Source organism: Oncorhynchus nerka, linkage group LG12 (assembly GCF_034236695.1).
Source record: "Oncorhynchus nerka isolate Pitt River linkage group LG12, Oner_Uvic_2.0, whole genome shotgun sequence".
In the NCBI taxonomy this organism is placed as follows: domain Eukaryota; kingdom Metazoa; phylum Chordata; class Actinopteri; order Salmoniformes; family Salmonidae; genus Oncorhynchus; species Oncorhynchus nerka.
The window spans coordinates 79,043,785-79,063,144 of NC_088407.1; the positions used below are offsets into that span (position 1 = coordinate 79,043,785).

Below are 19,360 nucleotides of genomic sequence, written 5' to 3' on the forward strand. Positions count from 1 at the left end.
CATTAATAAATGCATTTCTATAGCTTCCAAAATATGATTTTCAATGGTGAGGGAGTGCCAAGACAAAGGCGCGGTGGCTTCAACACAGTGCCCCCTATTGGTCATCTAGTGTATTTATAAATTATTGGATTATGCACTGATCATAAGAGCTCGACAGTTTGTAGTTCAAAAAACCCGGAAATAAATGAGCTCCGGTTCGTTCATCGTCCCTATTTAAAAAAATATAGGGAATGGATATGGTTTTGGAATAAACGCCAAAAATAAGGTCTGAGGTTAACAGAGGTTTAGGATGTTTTATACGTTTCGTTTTATGAGATAATAGAAGCCATTTAACATGACATTATTAATTAGGAAGCATTTATGTGCTTCATGTTTTTCTTCATTACATAAATTCTTCCAAATTCACAAAAAGTGATGTTAGCTGATGAAGACTATCTAAAAAAACGCCATACATTTTCCCCATAAACTTTGTTACTGCGTATAGAAACACGCTATAAATATGTATTTCTCGCTATTGATTTCCCCCCCACTTCTGTCATGTGCTCCCGCATGCATGTCTTTCGGTTGTCGGCGTTGAAGTATATAAACCCTGGATTGAAGCCACCTGTCGGCCATATTGTCACTCCCGGGTAGAAGCAGTCGTCAATGAGAACGAATGGAATTCTACAGTATTTTAATTAAATGTTTCAAAGACAAAAATTAAATGTATTTAGCTATTTTTGTTGTTGTAGTGGCGACAGTAACATTATTCATTTCTAAAAAATATACTTAAAGAAAAATGCTTATATATATATATTTATGTTCAGCTCACATAATATAATTTAAAAGTATAGATGAATGTGTCTGTAAAAAATAAATGTGGCAAAAACGAATGTAGAAATTAAGAAATGCATTTCTCTAGCATCCAAATTATTTTTTTTACAACGTGGGGGAGTGCCAAGATGGAGGCACGGTGTCTTTAACACTGCGCCCCCCTTATTCTGTCATCTAGTGTATCTATAAATCATTGGTTGTCAGCAGTCAGGTTGTTTCGGTGTTCTTGACCTCCTAAAATGGCTGGTGTTCGAGCCCTGGGTGCGCTGTCCAGAATTACAACAAGGAGATATGTCCTCTCAGGTAAAATTGTGTTGAAGTGTGTGCAATTGATGCCAAAGTCAAATGTTATTCGATTGTTCAGCCACATTTTGTAAACCGGCGCCTTTCTACTGTCTGAGATGCTAGCTAGTGCTAATGGTGCAGCTAACTTGGCTAGCAAACGTTAACTTAGCTGTCAGAACTCTACCGGTAGCTAGCTAACACATCTTACTAACTAATTTAGCAACGCAACTTTACTGGTACACACATCTGGCTTTGGCTCCCTATTTGTAATTCATTAACTAAGGTTCAGATGGCTAGATAGTTAGCAGTTAACCGATGCGAGTGAACTTTCACCGAGTGAGCAAACTAGCTACGTCACATGAATTAAGTTAACTAACTTAGTTAATATTAGGCTAGATATGAACACCCACTCATCGCTAAAATCAAACTTTCCATTCAATTGAATTGTTTTCTTGATAAATCTACACTTTACATTAGATGCTTCCAGTTGTCATTGTCTAATTTGCTATGTAGACCGGGGATCTAGGTGAAAGTTCAGTGTCTGTCTTTGAGGTCAGACCCCCCCCCCCCCCCCACGGCTCGTCATCAACACTTGTCATGAGTTATCTGTTGCAGACCCAGGCCTAGAATAAATAAAGCGTGGCCTAAATATTTCACTCCCTACAGAGACACACCCCCTCAACCTTAGCTAGTTTTTGCTAGCTAGCACCTTATCAGTAGCTAATGTATTGAATTTAGTTAACCCTCATTAACATTAACCCTCTTCTTATTTTGTGTTTTTAGGTATCTCATGCCGTACCTTTTCAGTTGCCCTTGCCATGTCAGGTAAGTTGAACGACTACTTGTGATAATAACTTGATTATAAAATAGAAGTATGGAGTTCATTTGATCTCTTTCTTCTTAGCCCGAACCCATGTCAACTATGAAGTGAAAGAGGATGTGGCGGTCATTCGGATGAATGACCCAAATTCTAAGGTAATTTATTTAAAAATACATTTTCCATGTACAGTACCAATCAAATTTCAATCTATCAAATGTATTTATAAATCCCTTTTTAAACTGCCCTATGGGTTTGAACCCGGGTCTGTAGTGACCCCTCAAGCACTGCAATGCAGCGCCTTACATGCTGACCAGACCGGACACTTCGCATGCGACGCAAAATAAATTTAGAAATTCATTTTATTCAATTATTGCACCCCCACTGCTCTCGCACGCCAACGGGCGTCTGCGATGCCAAGGGCTAAAATAGAGCTCCTTTCTATTTCTGACGCAGATCGCGCAGGAAATTCTCGCCTCTCCCTCATTGGTTTATAGAAGCATGTACCCACGTGCCATTTCCTCATTGGTTATACCCACGTGGGGGATTGAAAGACAAAATGTTTTGCCGGACTGTCGTGGTAAAAGTGTAGATGCCAATCACCATTTAAGTTCAAAGATGAAAAAGCCTGGAAGGAGGAGAGATGCCTAGAAACGATTTGGTTGGCCGTTTTATGTGTGGATTAATTGTCGAAGTAGAAGACCTTGTGAATTTCAGGTAAAATAACAACTCAATGTTTATATCCCTGGACAAATTAGCTAGCAACAGCAAGCTACCTAGCTAAATTGCCATACATGTTTAATGCTTTTTGACCTGTCCCCAAATTGTCATTGGTTCAGAGTTTGTTTTGGTATTTCAACCTGCATTTCGTGTTAGGTTTAGGGGAACAAAATAAATGTATGCACGATGGCGCACGCGCGCAGCCGGTTTGGGTTCCGTGTTAGACCGCTGCACCACTCAGGAGGCCCCAGTATTGTATGTCTATCTATGTTTTTGCAGGTCAACACTCTGTCGGTCCAGATGCAAAATGAGATGATAGAAGTATTTAATGAGGTCTTGGCCAACGATGCAGTCCAGAGTGCTGTCCTCATCTCCTCCAAGCCTGGCTGCTTCATTGCAGGAGCTGACATCAAGTCAGTCACACCTTTCACATTATATGATATAAATGTTAGTATTTGGTGCCACCTTGGCTTACATGCTGTGTAATTAAAATGCTGTACTCAGATTAGAAAGTAGAACCTAGTTCAGGTTTACATGATTCTCAATGTTGCATATCAGTCTAGCGTAGTGCATTTCACCACTATGCAAGGTTTGGGTGTTCTAGGGTCCTAATTTCCATGTGCCTCCCCCCACTACTGTCTGTCCTCTCTTTTGCAGCATGATCCAGGCCTGTAACACCTCCGAGGAGGTCACAAAGCTATCTCAGGAGGGACAGAAGATGTTTGAGAGGATTGAGAAATCACCCAAGCCCATTGTTGCGGCCATCAACGGCTCCTGCTTAGGAGGCGGCTTAGAGGTGAACAAAATTACTTCCTTTACACTAATACATAAAATCATCATTATTGAAAAAATACTATTCTAAGCGACTTGCAATAGCAAACGTCCCAGTTTAAATCTTTGTCATACTATAGACTTTTTATTTGGCATGCTACTCCGTTAGAAACGTAATTTAAAAATGTTGCTGTAATGTTGCCTCTGCAAATTGCCAAGGCTTCATAGCACAGCCTGGGGCTAAGGACAGCCTGGGGCTAAGGACAAAGCAGTGTGAAAAGGCCTATTGTGACTTGACACCGGCTACTGACCACTTTCCCAACAACGTAGACAAATACTTAGAGGGCATGACATCTTGGTCTACTTCTCTGCTATTCAAATCTTAAATCGGAACAGAACTATATTCTACTGATCAAAAGATACAGCAGTTTTAGTAACTGCATCAACTACATTTAATCTAACCTTTTAAAGGGCTACTTTTTTTTAAAGCCATACTTCAGGAATTAGGCAATGAAGCCCTTTATTTCCCCGGAGTCAGATCAACTTGTGGAAACCATTGTCATGTCTCTGCATCCTGTATGAAGGAAGTTGGAGGTAGTTTCGTGAGCCAATGCTAACTAGCATTAGCACAATGACCTGATATCTATGGTAACATCTAGCAAGCAGCTTCCTTCAAACTGCACACAAGGTATCCACAAGTTCATCTAACTCTGGGTAAGTAAAAGGGCTTCATTGCCAAAATGTCCCTTCACATTTTGTGTTAAAATGTTGACCACTTTCCCTACAATGTATGGCATCTTAGTCTGCTTTTAAAATCTATAATCAGAACACTTATTCCACTACCACAAAAAAATACTTTAAAGAGCTAAAGCAAGTCCCACAATTTTACCTTGTAATTTGTTACGATACTGAGTAATACTAGACAAAATAATCTCGGGCAACAAGACATTTGACTTTCTTTCAAAGTTATTGATTTTCTTAACGTTATGTTTCAATGTGTTGTGTCTTTAGTTTGCCATCGCCTGCCAGTACAGAGTTGCTACTAAGAGTAAGAAGACAGTGCTGGGAACCCCTGAGGTGATGCTTGGTCTTCTACCTGGAGCTGGAGGAACACAGAGACTCCCTAAGATGGTCAGTATCTGGGAAAATACTTTATATGTTCAGAAACCCTACCTGAACAGCACAGTAAACCATCTTTGCGGCATGGGGCTGTGCATTATCATGCTGAAACATGAGGTGATGGTGGGGGATGAATGGCACAACAATGGGCCTCAGGATCTCATCACGGTATCTCTGTACAGTTAAAATGCAATTGTGTTCGTTGTCCGTAGCTTATGCCTGCCAATACCATAACCCCAACACCACCACCACCGTGGTTCACAACGTTGACGTCAGTAAACTGCTCGCTCATACGACTGCATACACGCTATCTGCCCGGTACAGTTGAAACCGGGATTCACCCGTGAAGAGCACATTTCTCCAGCGTGCCAGTGTACCATTGAAGGTGAGCATTTGCCTACTGAAGTCTGTTACAACGCCAAACTGCATTCAGGTCAACACCCTGGTGAGGATGACGAGCACGCAGATGAGCTTCTCTGAGATGGTTTCTGATAGGTTGTACAGAAATTCTTTGGTTGTGCAAACCCACAGTTTCATCAGCTGTCTGGCTGGCTGGTCTCAGACGATCCTGCAGGTGAAGAAGACTGCTGTGGAGGTCTTGGGCTGGCCTGGTTACACGTGGTCTGAGGTTTTGTGAGGCTGGTTGGACGTACTGCCAAATGATCTAAAACGACGTTCGAGTTGGTTTGTGGTAGAGAAATGAACATTCAATTCTCTGGCAACCGCTCTGGTGGACATTCCTGCAGTCAGCAGGCCAATTGCATGCTCCCTCAACTTGAGACATCTGTGACATTGTGTTGTGTGAAACTGCACATTCTAGTTGCTTTTTATTGTCGCCCGCACAAGGTGCACCTTGTTTAATCAGGTTCTTGATATGCCACACCTGTCAGGTGGCTGGAACTTGGCAAAGGAGAAATGCTCACTAACGGAGATGCACACAATTTGTGACATTTCTGGGATCTTTTCTTTTGGCTCATGAAACACGGGACCAACCCTACATGTTGTGTTTATTTTTGGTCAGTGTTGTGTTTCAGTGATATTGGTAGAGTGAAACTCAGTCACTACAGTGTATGCACACTGACTGTACTGCATAATGCTACAGTATTCTTTAATACATTGATCTGATTTGCAGCACTCTTTGCCTGTTGTAGTAGTAGTGTTTAATTTCCTTGCTTTTGTTGTCAGCAGTTAAAAATAAATAAATGGAATGCTGTCTTAGTAGTGTAAAATATGTTGTCTTCAGGTCGGTATTCCTGGTGCCTTTGACATGATGCTGACAGGAAGAAACATCAAGGCAGACAAAGCCAAGAAGATGGGTCTGGTCCATCAGCTAGTGGACCCACTAGGTATAGTAACCACTGCACTAATGCAATCAATATTAGAATCAATAAAAGTTACTGATAAGAGCATACCAGTATTCAAAGAATGTTCTGAGATTACAATAGCTGGAAATTGTTTCCAGGTTAGATACTGTCAGTGAAGGTGTCTTAACTGCTGCTTATTGAGCCCCCTCTTTGATATTCCAGGACCTGGATTGAAGAGTCCAGAGGAGAGGACTATTGAGTACCTGGAGGAGGTTGCCATACAGTGTGCCAGAGGAATTGTCCACAAGAAGATCTTGCTCACCAAGAAGAAAGGCATGATGCAGAGTAAGTATTTGCGTATTAGAGGCCATTACCATGTAGATATACAGTGCTCTTGGTATAGTGCAAAAAAAGACTCTACTATATATATAATATGAAGGCAGGTTTTGAATTGTAAGCTTCTCATGTTTGTTGTTTTTCAACCTTTTACCATATGTTACATCACACTTTCAGTCCTTGTTTTTATGCATGTACACTACCTTTTACTATATGTTACATCACACTTTCAGTCCTTGTTTTTATGCATGTACACAACCTTTTTTGTTTTTCTCTCCTTCCTCTGCAGAAGTCCAAGACTACGTAATGGGCATTGCGTTTGTGCGGCAACAGATCTACAAAAATGTTAATGGCAAAGTCATGAAGATGAGCAAGGGACTGTATCCTGCCCCCTTGAAAATCATTGAGGTAGGACTTTGACATATCTACTTATCCATTTAATTATGATTTTTAGTGAGTGAAGTATATGAATTGGCAGCAATTTTGCAAAAAATGGACACAGGGCTCCAGATGAAACTTCTCTCTCATGGTTCTATTGAAAAAGACTTCTATTTGTTCCTCTCTCGCCCTCAGAGTGTGAAGGCTGGCTTGGAACAGGGCCCAGATTCTGGCTATTTGGCAGAAGCACAGGTCAGAGAATATACATTGAGTTAAATAGATTTCTGAATCGTATGCTTATCAGTAAATGTAATGATTTGGTATGGAACATGGTTTCTTTCAGTCACTGTTTTATCTTTCTTATTCATTCTTTACAGAACTTTGGCAAACTGGCAATGACTTCTGAATCAAATGCCCTGATTGGACTTTACCATGGCCAAGTGGCATGCAAGAAGAACCGCTTTGGAGTCCCTGAGAGACCGGTCAAGTAAGTGATGACCTTTGACCCAAAACCAGTTAAATAGCTATTTTCATGTTTCAATCAGTGAAAAATGCAAACCTTATTACAAATATTGTAATACTGGTCAGATGATTCAGAGTTTCTTGAAGATCAAACCACTTATGCTGATTTCATTATTAGAGAGGTCATGACATTAACCTTGTAACTGGAGATATGGTACAAACAAAATTATTTGGGGGATGGGAATCCTTGGTGGACAATAATTCCATTCTATTGTAACAGCCTGTTTCTTCATTCTGCATCCACCAGGAACCTGGCTATCTTGGGGGCAGGTCTGATGGGTGCAGGCATTGCCCAGGTGACTGTGGACAAGGGCATCCACACTGTCCTGAAGGACACCACCGTGGAAGGGTTGAGCAGGGGTCAGCAGCAGGTCTACAAAGGGTGGGTTTACCAGGGCGCATTACTGCCCTACAAAGGCAAGGTGCAGTTACTATGTATTTGGTCAGAAGTCTTTGATTTGTTGTAATGGCCAGACATATTATCTGATTAATGTATTATTTAGTTTCCTGAAACAAGAACAAGCCAGTCAATCAGAATATATAATGAAGCACCAGAAGTTGCTGTCTGTCTATACAGAAAGACTAATAGCGCACCACTAATTAGCTATTGACTATTTCAGCTACACAATCTCCTGGCTGTCTGGCATATTGGGGGTTAAACTCCTAGGAATGGTTTCCTACAGATTAAGAGATTGCATTTTAGTCCAGGACTAGGCTTAATCTGTGTCTGGGGATCTGACCCTTAAAGCATAGCTGGAGTTGTTGATAAAGAAGAAACTAAATATTGTTGAACCTGCCCTAATCTCTCTCGACAGACTTAACATAAATGTTGATTGGGTAGCTAGTACAGAGATTAAACCTGCCCTCACTTTCATCACCAGCCTCAATGACAAAATCAAAAAGAAGGCCATCACGTCATTTGAGAGGGATTCCACACTGTCCAGTTTAACTGGCCAGTTGGACTACAGTGGTTTTGAGAAGGCTGACATGGTCATCGAAGCTGTGTTTGAGGACATCAACATCAAACACAGAGTCATCAAGGAGGTGGAAGCTGTAAGTAGTGCAGAATTTTAAAATTAGGGCACACAACAGAAAGCTTTTTCTAATACAAAACTAAAATAAGCGTTTCTTATTGGAAAACATTGTTCTAAATGAACTTTTTTTCTGATTACAGGTGATTCCACCTCACTGTATATTTGCCACCAACACGTCTGCTCTCCCCATCAAAGATATTGCTGCTGCTAGCATGAGGCCAGACAAGGTAGACAAGGAGTTCAATGGGATTAACATTCCTGTTAAAAAAAGGCCTTATTGCGCCTTCAAGCCAGATTCAAACCACTCACTAGAATCCCTTTGTCCACAATAACCTCTCAGGCTACATGTTTTGTGTGCTTTGGGCTGGTTATTCTCTCTGTATAAGTAAGCCTTGTCCAAGCCAGAACATCCCATAGAGGCAGCAGTCAATCTCCTGTTTCTGTCACGTGAGGCAGCTTGATGTACAAGTACACCTCCTGGACAGGATGCTGGTCTGTTTCAGGGCCTTACCCCCAATCACCTCCTTAAAGGGATACTTTGGGATTTTGTCCATTTCCCCAGAATTGGGTGAACTTGTAGATACCATTTTTATGTCTATGCGGGCAGTTTGAAGAAAGTTGCTAGCTAGTGCAATTGCTAACTAGGGTTAGCATAATGACTGGAAGTCTATGGTATCTGCTAGCAGATATCTGTAGACTTCGACATTGTGCTAATGCTAGTTAGCATTTGCTCGCGAAACTTCCTTTAACTTCCTTCATACTGGACACCCCGAGACAAACATTTATCCAATAGTTAATCTAACTCTGGGGCAGTAGATGAAGTGCCTCATTGCCAAAATCCCTTTAATACGGAGTGCCAAGCAGAGAGAAGGCAGGTCCTCCTGTCCCCAGGCGGACACTAACCACAAGGCCACCGAGTAGTTTTGCCTGTATAACTGGAGCCATTGCAATAAATAGTTGTATTTTCTATTCCTGTAGGTTATTGGTATGCACTACTTCTCTCCAGTGGACAAGATGCAGCTGTTGGAGATCATCACGACCGATAAGACCTCTAAAGACACCACTGCCTCTGCTGTTGCTGTAGGCCTGAAGCAGGGGAAAGTCATCATCGTTGTCGGAGTGAGTGCGCTTCTGCTCAGTGCCCACTTCCCATGTTCTCCCTTAGCTTGTTGATCAACATATCGACACTAATACATGAATTTGATATAGTTTATACTGTAGTGCTTTTCATGGGCCTATAATAACTTGTGTGCTTGTTTGCAGGATGGACCTGGGTTCTACACCACCAGGTGTCTGGCTCCTATGTTAGCTGAGGCAGTGCGAGTACTACAGGTTAGTGTTTTCACATGCACTGTCTCATCTACAATGTTGGATTGGTGTGGGTATTGTCTCCAAAAACTCAAATAATGGACCTGTATTTCTGTGCTGTGTGTGTTCTCAGGAGGGTGTTAACCCCAAGAAGCTGGATGCCCTGACCACAGGTTTTGGGTTCCCAGTGGGTGCAGCTACACTGGCTGATGAGGTGGGCATTGACGTGGCTGCCCATGTGGCTGAGGACCTCGGGAAAGCATTCGGATCCAGGTTCGGCGGTGGAAACGTTGACGTGCTGAAGACCATGGTGGAGAGAGGATTCAAGGGTAAATTCTTGTTTCTAGGCCTTTGAGACAAAGGCTCTTTCAAAATGTTTTAAACTTCCCTTGATTTCTTGCATCCCTTCATCTTGCTTTCTTAATACATTGGAGGAGAAGATAAGGGGGGCGGAACTTTTGAACTTCTCCACCAATGAGGTTTGAGAAGGAGAGTATGTGAAGACTCAAGGACATTTTGGGAGAGAAATTATGTAATGGGAAGCTCATGATCCTTATTGGTTTTATCTGATACCCAATTAGATGTATTTTCCATCAACAGGCCGCAAATCAGGAAAGGGCTGCTACGTGTATACGCCAGGACTCAAAAGCAAAGATGTCAACCCCGATATTGACGACCTCCTGGAAAAATTCAAATTGACACCAAACCCTTCAGTGTAAGTCGCAACCACTGCGGAAATGTCTCCTCTAAAGTGACTTGCATTACAGTGAATGCATACATGTGTTGTGTGTGTGTGATCCCAGTGGGAATGGCATTTGCTAGCTCAACCCTCTTACCAACTGAGCCACACAGGATCATCTACTCTCCACACCACCACTTAACCGTCTGGGTCTTTTTTTTCTCCAGGTCTTCAGACACTGATGTCCAGTACCGTCTGGTCTCGCGGTTCGTGAACGAGGCAGTGATGTGTCTGCAGGAGGGGATCCTGAACGGCCCCGTAGAGGGAGATATAGGCGCTGTGTTCGGACTGGGATTCCCCCCCTGCCTTGGAGGTAGGGATTAACTCTATAGCAAGGGTATTCAAATGAGTCTGGAGGTCCGGACTCAGTACTGCTGGGTTGCTGTTCTATAATTAATTCTGATGATGAATTGCACCAACCAGTGTTCCAGGTCTAAGTTGGTCCCTGACTAAAGGACAAGACTGAAAATCAGCAGTGGAGCTTAAATGTTCCTTCTCTAGACGGCTCAAAATAATGGTTAGAATGGAGTGAATGGAATGGCATCAAACATGAAAACCATGTTTGATTCCATTTACTCCATTCTGGCCATTTATTATGAGCCGTCCTCCCTTCAGCCTCCACTGGTCTTATACTATATGCCACTTACAGTGCATTGACTGCATACGTTTTTGCTATGTATCTAATCCCTGTGGAAATTGAGCCCATTACCTTTTACCAGCTGAGCCAGCCACACATACAGGATGATCACATGACATGAGCATAAACGGCTCTGATGACATTGCATGTGTTGCTGAACTGTTTTCAGGTTTAACAGCAGGCACAGCCTTTTTGTTGTGCTACAATTAGGACTTTTCTTTCAACTTCCCTGTTTAGTCCATTCCAGTTTGTGCAACTGGATTTGACTAAAGTTGATTTATCGAATTTCGGTATTTTAGACAGCTATCCGATATCGTACTATCATTATTTGTCCTTTTGAAAGATTGAATCCTACAAACGTTGTTTTAACCTTCTCTGTTCAGGTCCTTTCCGGTTTGTGGATACCTTCGGTGCCGATAAGCTAGTAGAGAAGATGAGGAGGTATGAGGAGGTTTACGGCAACCACTTCACCCCCTGTCAGCTACTGCTGGATCACGCCAAGGACTCCAACAAGCGATTCCACAAGTGACTTTCATCATCTACTGATACCATCTAATAGCAGGCTGCCATTAGAATGTGCCTAGGCTGTGTATTTGTCTGTTAACTTAAGCTCAATGCTTATTTCTTTAAAGTTTGCAGAAGAGAAATCATGAGCGGCCTGTTTTTACAAATCACAAAATGTTTCAAGTTCATAACTAAAAGTTCTTTTTTGGGGGTGTTTTTTTTTATTTTAATGTTTTAACATGATTTGAAAGTTCCCTTTGATAATATTCTGCTGTAATATCCATCCGAGGCAGGTGTAGACCCAACTGGCAATCCTAGTCTTCTCAATGTAAATTTAAATCCATGTTTTCATGGACTCCTTTTGACCAGGATCACTACATAGGGTGCCATTTCAGCTTTCATAAGTGACCAGTCTTGGGCTGTTCAGTCATGTTTATTCATCTGAGGTGAATGTTTCTTTTTTTTTTTTTTTTTCATTTATGATTTTTTGGTCTTTATGCCATGGTTTGGGCAGTGATGTATTTAATATTTAGAGCCAGTAAATTAATAAATAATGATATTGAAGTACATTCACATGCCTTATGTATATTCTTTGTTTTCAATGAATGAACATTTTGTGCTAATCGGTTAATTTGTTATGCCTGTTAAATCACATGTATTAAATAATTGCATTAGGCTACACCTGTTTACAAGGTTTCGCTTTAATCCAATTCGTTTTGTTGGTCACATGCCTTGTTCCTATTGTCTGCAGCAGAGAGAAGGGTGTGTACTGGGGATGTGGGCTGGCTGGCTGACGGCAGTGTTTTCTAGCAGTGGTGGCGCAGCATCCTTTGTATCATGTAGCCTTGGTGCTGTGCGTGCGGATTAAGGGTGGAGACAGTTATCGTTGCCAGGGTCAAGGATATTCATCAGTCGGAGGAAGTACATGTAGTCTACGTGGTATAGGCTATGTCCGTGTGATTAGGTGTGCCCAAGTACAGAATGTTACCATTTTCTGCGAAAGCTATGAATTGGCTTACCTGGGTACCGCTCGGCGGAGGATGCTTCGAGAAAGAGGGGCAGTCATGATGCGCGATTAACGACAGATACAGTGGCTTTTAATTGTGTTGCGGAGAAATCAATTTTTATGGTCAAGGATCAAAGGAATAAATATGTCGAGACCGAAACCGTGCGAGGCGGTAAAGGTGGTGGTGCGATGCCGCCCTTTTAACAGGAGAGAGGAGACTATGGACAACGATAACATATTGGATGTGAATTCAAAACTGGGCCAGATCACATTGAGGAACCCGAGGGCGTCACCTGAAGAAGTCATGAAATCATTCACCTTTGATGCGGTCTACGACTTTGAGTCGAAACAGAGCGATATTTATGACGATACCGTCAGACCTCTTGTAGATTCCGTGTTACAAGGATTCAATGGTACGATATTCGCATATGGACAGACTGGGACAGGTAAAACCTTCACCATGCTAGGTATGCCCACAGACAATGAAAGAGGGATCATCCCAAATTCATTTCACCACATTTTTACACAGATCTCCAGGTCTCAGAATCAGCAATATTTAGTGAGGGCATCCTATCTAGAAATCTATCGGGAGGAGGTCAGGGATCTGTTATGTAAAGACAACAAGAAACTAGATCTCAAAGAGAACCCAGATTCAGGGGTTTATGTCAAAGATCTGTCTTCGGTTGTCACCAAGAATGTGATGGAGCTCGAACATGTCATGAACATAGGAGATGAGTCCAGGTCTGTGGGGTTCACCAATATGAACGATCACAGCTCGCGGTCCCATGCCATCTTCATGATCACGGTGGAGTGCAGTGAGAAAGGTGCAGATGGAGAGGACCACATACGGGTTGGGAAGCTGAACATGGTTGACCTGGCTGGCAGCGAACGCCAGAGCAAGACGGGTGCTAAAGGGGAGCGCCTGAAAGAGGCCACTAAAATCAACCTGTCCCTCTCAGCACTGGGTAATGTCATCTCAGCTCTGGTGGATGGGAAGAGCACCCACATCCCTTACAGGGACTCTAAACTGACCCGTCTACTCCAGGATTCACTGGGTGGCAATGCTAAGACAGTCATGGTAGCCACTCTGGGACCAGCGTCCAAGCACTATGAAGAATCCCTGACCACCCTACGGTACGCAAACCGAGCCAAAAATATAAAGAACAAACCCAAAATCAATGAGGATCCAAAGGATGCTCTGCTGAGAGAGTTCCAGGAGGAGATTGCCCGCCTGAAGGCCCAGCTGGAGGAGCGAGGGACGCTGGCGAAGGAGAGGAGGAGAAGGAGGAATAGCAGAAGACTGACTAAAAGTATGATTGTTGAGGATGTAGCCCACAGAGAAAGGGATGCAGAGCTGTGGAAGGCACTGGAAGCAGAATGGAAGCGGAATGAGGAATACTATATAAAGGAAGAAGAAGAAAGCAAGATGATAGAAGAGGATGAAAAGGGGGTAGAGAGATTCAACTCCATGGATAACTCTGTAGAGGCCAGTCCCCAAAAATCTGTAACCTCCAGAATACCGATACATAGATTTAGCTCTGTGGATGATAGCCCCAAAAAGGCTTTTCCCACCAGCACCCATAGCAGCCCAGGGGCCAGAGAGAAATGGAAGCCATTTGGTGAAAAAGAACAGATGGAAAAGGAAAGGATGATGGACGACATGCAGAAGGAACAGGAAGCTATGGAAAAGATTATTGAGAAATATAAGGTGACAATACATTATTTTCTCTGTTTCTGTATGAGACAATAATGTGCATTTTGATATATTTAATATGATACATTATTTATTGGTGATACAGAGCGTCCGTCCTTCCAATAATCAGCCATCCATATGGCCATGTGTCTTTCTCTCCAGGCAATGGAGAGCAAAATATTGGCTGGGGGAAAGAACATTATTGACCACACTAATGAGCAACAGAAGATGCTGGAATTGAAGAGGCAAGAGATTGCAGAACAGGTGAGAGATCGTCTACAAACCAATAGGGTATGTTCATTTGATAGATTGAGGGAGTCATGGAGAAGGCAAAAAACAACTAGGCTATCACTCTACTATAACACAAATAGTGCTGTGTCTGATGACCCTGATGAAAGTGGTAATTCAATATTATTTCATGTTTCTCAATGTACAGTACCAGTCAAATGTTTGGGACACACCTACTCATTCAAGGCTTTTTCTTTATTTTTTAAAACTTTTTTCTACATTGTAGAAAGACATCAAAAGCAAAGCTTGGCTACTTTGAAGAATATAAAATATATTTAGATTTGTTTAACACTTTTTTGGTTACTACATGATTCTATCCGTGTTATTTCATAGTTTTGATGTCTTATTCTATGTAGAAAATAGTAAAAAATTAAGAATAACCCTTGAATAAGTAGGTGTGTCCAAACTTTTGACTGGTACTGAACATGCAGGTTTATTCACTGTTTAGTATCTCTGTGTTTACGTATCTTAGATTTTGGTCAGCACCTTGGAGTGCGGCTATGATATGAAAAACAAAATGTTGTATTGTTTGCGTGCAGGCTAGGCCTCACTTTATTGTGAAACACGACTACACAAAGGAAGTTCCCACACTGGAAAATAAACGTCATTTTTATTTGTATTTAGATAAGACGGGAGAGAGAGATCCAGCAGCAGGTGATGGCTCAGGATGAGGAGACAGGAGAGCTGAGAGAGACCTTCTCCTCCCTGCAGCAGGAGGTGGATCTCAAGACCAAGAAGCTAAAGAGGGTAAGATGGATTACTAACCAGCAGGGTTGGGGTCTATTCCATTTCAATTCCAGTCAATCCAGAAAGTAAACCAAACTCCAATTCCAAATGTTCCTAATTGAAGAGAATTTACATTTCAGTGTAAATCTGAATTGACTGGAATTTAAACGGAATTGACTCCAACCTTCCATATCCCTAAAGCCCATCAGGGGTCATTATCATGACCTTATGTTTAATATAAAGGGATTTTAGACAGTGTTCTGATACAAAACCCTATTCCCTCATTTCTGGTTATTTTGATTAGGATATTAACATTCAATGGTTGTGCTCTCCTATTGTGTTTCCTAACTTGTTGATCCAGTTGTATGCCAAGCTGCAGTTGGTGAAGGCAGAGATTGGGGATGTCATTGATGAGCATGTAGTTACTAGACAGGAGCTTGAGCAGACACAGAATGAACTCACCAGAGAACTCAAGTTCAAGTAAGTTTTAATAACGTATAATCACACAGACACACACAGACACACTACCCCAATTGGTTCACTTTTCATAATGTTGTTTTATGTGTTACCTGCAGGTATCTCTTAATTGAGAATTTCATCCCTCCCAAAGATAAGAACAAAATTATGAACCGGCTTCACTTTGACAGTGACGAGGACCAGTGGAGGTTTAGGCCCTTCGTTCCTTCCGAAAGGTCAGTGAGTTCACATAGTCTATACTATTCTATACTAGTCTTATGAGCTGAATATTCATTAAGTATTAAGAATTGCAATGGTAGCAAATATATTATTGACTGGTGCTGGAAGGACAGCCCTGCTAATCGGCCAGCCACTGCATAAAGGTATAGGTGGTCAGGGCAAACATTGTGGTGCTAGAAGGACAGCCCTGCTAATCGGCCAGCCACTGCATAAAGGTATAGGTGGTAAGGGCAAACATTGTGGTGCTAGAAGGACAGCCCTGCTAATCGGCCAGCCACTGCATAAAGGTATAGGTGGTAAGGGCAAACATTGTGGTGCTAGAAGGACAGCCCTGCTAATCGGCCAGCCACTGCATAAAGGTATAGGTGGTCAGGGCAAACATTGTGGTGCTAGAAGGACAGCCCTGCTAATCGGCCAGCCACTGCATAAAGGTATAGGTGGTAAGGGCAAACATTGTGGTGCTAGAAGGACAGCCCTGCTAATCGGCCAGCCACTGCATAAAGGTATAGGTGGTAAGGGCAAACATTGTGGTGCTAGAAGGACAGCCCTGCTAATCGGCCAGCCACTGCATAAAGGTATAGGTGGTAAGGGCAAACATTGTGGTGCTAGAAGGACAGCCCTGCTAATCGGCCAGCCACTGCATAAAGGTATAGGTGGTAAGGGCAAACATTGTGGTGCTAGAAGGACAGCCCTGCTAATCGGCCAGCCACTGCATAAAGGTATAGGTGGTCAGGGCAAACATTGTGGTGCTAGAAGGACAGCTCTGCAAAGCCAGTTACAATAATGTCACTGATGAGGGTCACAATTTGATTCAAATCCAAATTAAATTTGTATTTGTCACATGCACCGAATACGACAGGTGTAGCCCTTTACAGTGAAATGCTTATTTACAAGCCCTTAACCAACAATGCTTTAAGAAGTTAAGAGAAAAAAAAGTGTTAAATTAAAAATTTAAGAAACAAATAATTAAACAGCAGCAGTAAAATAACAATAGCGAGGCTTTATACAGGGGTACCGGTACAGAGTCAATGTGGAGGCTATATACAGGGGGTACCGGTACAGAGTCAATGTGGAGGCTATATACAGGGGGTACCGGTACAGAGTCAATGTGGAGGCTATATACAGGGGGTACCGGTACAGAGTCAATGTGGAGGCTATATACAGGGGGTACCGGTACAGAGTCAATGTGGAGACTATATACAGGGGGCACCGGTACAGAGTCAATGTGGAGGCTATATACAGGGGGTACCGGTACAGAGTCAATGTGGAGGCTATATACAGGGGCTACCGGTACAGAGTCAATGTGGAGGCTATATACAGGGGTACCGTACAGAGTCAATGTGGAGGCTATATACAGGGGGTACCGGTACAGAGTCAATGTGGAGGCTATATACAGGGGGGGGCTACCGGTACAGAGTCAATGTGGAGGCTATATACAGGGGGTACCGGTACAGAGTCAATGTGGAGGCTATATACAGGGGCCACCGGTACAGAGTCAATGTGGAGGCTATATACAGGGGGTACCGGTACAGAGTCAATGTGGAGGCTATATACAGGGGTACCGGTACAGAGTCAATGTGGAGGCTATATACAGGGGGTATCGGTACAGAGTCAATGTGGAGGCTATATACAGGGGGTACCGGTACAGAGTCAATGTGGAGGCTATATACAGGGGGTACCGGTACAGAGTCAATGTGGAGGCTATATACAGGGGTACCAGTACAGAGTCAATGTGGAGGCTATATACAGGGGGTACCGGTACAGAGTCAATGTGGAGGCTATATACAGGGGGTATCGGTACAGAGTCAATGTGGAGACTATATACAGGGGGTACCGGTACAGAGTCAATGTGGAGGCTATATACAGGGGGAGGCTACCGGTACAGAGTCAATGTGGAGGCTATATACAGGGGGTAACGGTACAGAGTCAATGTGGAGGCTATATACAGGGGGTACCGGTACAGAGTCAATGTGGAGGCTTTATACAGGGGGCACCGGTACAGAGTCAATGTGGAGGCTTTATACAGGGGTACCGGTACAGAGTCAATGTGGAGGCTATATACAGGGGGTACCAATGTGGAGGCTATATACAGGGGCTAGTCAATGTGGAGGCTATATACAGGGGGTACCGGTACAGAGTCAATGTGGAGGCTATATACAGGGGGTACCGGAACAGAGTCAATGTGGAGGCTATATACAGGGGTACCGGTACAGAGTCAATGTGGAGGCTATATACAGGGGGTACCAGTACAGAGTCAATGTGGAGGCTATATACAGGGGGTACCGGTACAGAGTCAATGTGGAGGCTATATACAGGGGGTACCGGTACAGAGTCAATGTGGAGGCTTTATACAGGGGGTACCGGTACAGAGTCAATGTGGAGGCTATATACAGGGGGTACCGGTACAGAGTCAATGTGGAGGCTATATACAGGGGGTACCAGTACAGAGTCAATGTGGAGGCTATATACAGGGGGTACCGGTACAGAGTCAATGTGGAGGCTATATACAGGGGGTACCGGTACAGAGTCAATGTGGAGGCTATATACAGGGGTATCGGTACAGAGTCAATGTGGAGGCTATATACAGGGGGTAATGTGGAGGCTATATACAGGGGGTACAGAGTCAATGTGGAGGCTATATACAGGGGGTCGGCACAGAGTCAATGTGGAGGCTATATACAGGGGTACAGAGTCAATGTGGAGGCTATATACAGGGGTACCGGTACAGAGTCAATGTGGAGGCTATATACAGGGGGTACCGGTACAGAGTCAATGTGGAGGCTATATACAGGGGGTACCGGTACAGAGTCAATGTGGAGGCTATATACAGGGGGTATCGGTACAGAGTCAATGTGGAGGCTTTATACAGGGGGTACCGGTACAGAGTCAATGTGGAGGCTATATACAGGGGGTATCGGTACAGAGTCAATGTGGAGGCTATATACAGGGGGTATCGGTACAGAGTCAATGTGGAGGCTATATACAGGGGGTACCGGTACAGAGTCAATGTGGAGGCTATATACAGGGGGTACCGGTACAGAGTCAATGTGGAGGCTATATACAGGGGTATCGGTACAGAGTCAATGTGGAGGCTACAGAGTCAGAGTCAATGTGGAGGCTATATACAGGGGGTATCGGTACAGAGTCAATGTGGAGGCTATATACAGGGGTGGAGGCTATATACAGGGGTACAGAGTCAATGTGGAGGCTATATACAGGGGGTATCGGTACAGAGTCAATGTGGAGGCTATATACAGGGGGTACCTGGTACAGAGTCAATGTGGAGGCTATATACAGGGGGTATCGGTACAGAGTCAATGTGGAGGCTATATACAGGGGGTATCGGTACAGAGTCAATGTGGAGGCTATATACAGGGGGTACCAGTACAGAGTCAATGTGGAGGCTATATACAGGGGGTATCGGTACAGAGTCAATGTGGAGGCTTTATACAGGGGTATCGGTACAGAGTCAATGTGGAGGCTTTATACAGGGGGTATCGGTACAGAGTCAATGTGGAGGCTATATACAGGGGTATCGGTACAGAGTCAATGTGGAGGCTTTATACAGGGGGTACCAGTACAGAGTCAATGTGGAGGCTATATACAGGGGGTACCAGTACAGAGTCAATGTGGAGGCTATATACAGGGGTATCGGTACAGAGTC

At 43.3% G+C, this 19,360-nt stretch overlaps 2 protein-coding genes across 2 annotated transcripts in view; both read left to right on the plus strand.

The window, feature by feature from the left end:
* Positions 1 to 997: 997 nt before the first annotated feature.
* Positions 998 to 11,856, plus strand: LOC115138738 (trifunctional enzyme subunit alpha, mitochondrial-like). Its single transcript, XM_029675892.2, has 20 exons — positions 998 to 1,116; positions 1,882 to 1,923; positions 2,003 to 2,073; positions 2,915 to 3,048; positions 3,293 to 3,431; positions 4,418 to 4,537; positions 5,769 to 5,871; positions 6,052 to 6,174; positions 6,455 to 6,573; positions 6,739 to 6,795; positions 6,921 to 7,030; positions 7,313 to 7,447; positions 7,947 to 8,118; positions 8,240 to 8,326; positions 9,078 to 9,218; positions 9,363 to 9,431; positions 9,541 to 9,736; positions 10,008 to 10,122; positions 10,314 to 10,459; positions 11,167 to 11,856. The coding sequence occupies exons 1-20, from the start codon at positions 1,053 to 1,055 to the stop codon at positions 11,310 to 11,312; spliced, it is 2,289 nt and encodes a 762-aa protein (XP_029531752.1). The 5' UTR covers positions 998 to 1,052; the 3' UTR covers positions 11,313 to 11,856.
* A 94-nt stretch (positions 11,857 to 11,950) lies between these two features.
* The window catches only part of LOC115138840 (kinesin-like protein KIF3B), a 29,569-nt gene continuing 22,159 nt past the window's right edge, over positions 11,951 to 19,360 (plus strand). Inside the window, exons 1-5 of the mRNA XM_065025021.1 lie at positions 11,951 to 14,001; positions 14,149 to 14,250; positions 14,899 to 15,021; positions 15,362 to 15,480; positions 15,576 to 15,696. Of these exons, the coding sequence (XP_064881093.1) occupies positions 12,439 to 14,001; positions 14,149 to 14,250; positions 14,899 to 15,021; positions 15,362 to 15,480; positions 15,576 to 15,696 (2,028 nt within the window). The 5' untranslated portion in view covers positions 11,951 to 12,438. The remainder of the gene's footprint in view (positions 14,002 to 14,148; positions 14,251 to 14,898; positions 15,022 to 15,361; positions 15,481 to 15,575; positions 15,697 to 19,360) is intronic.

What these genes read in the sequence shown, in the direction of transcription:
- LOC115138738 (XM_029675892.2), top strand. Translation starts at nt 1,053, where the DNA reads ATGGCTGGTGTTCGAGCCCTGGGTGCGCTGTCCAGAATTACAACAAGG. An exon ending in ATTGCAGGAGCTGACATCAA is followed by an intron (nt 3,049 to 3,292) that starts GTCAGTCACACC and finishes TCTCTTTTGCAG; the next exon opens with CATGATCCAGGCCTGTAACA. An exon ending in CAGCAGCAGGTCTACAAAGG is followed by an intron (nt 7,448 to 7,946) that starts GTGGGTTTACCA and finishes TTTCATCACCAG; the next exon opens with CCTCAATGACAAAATCAAAA.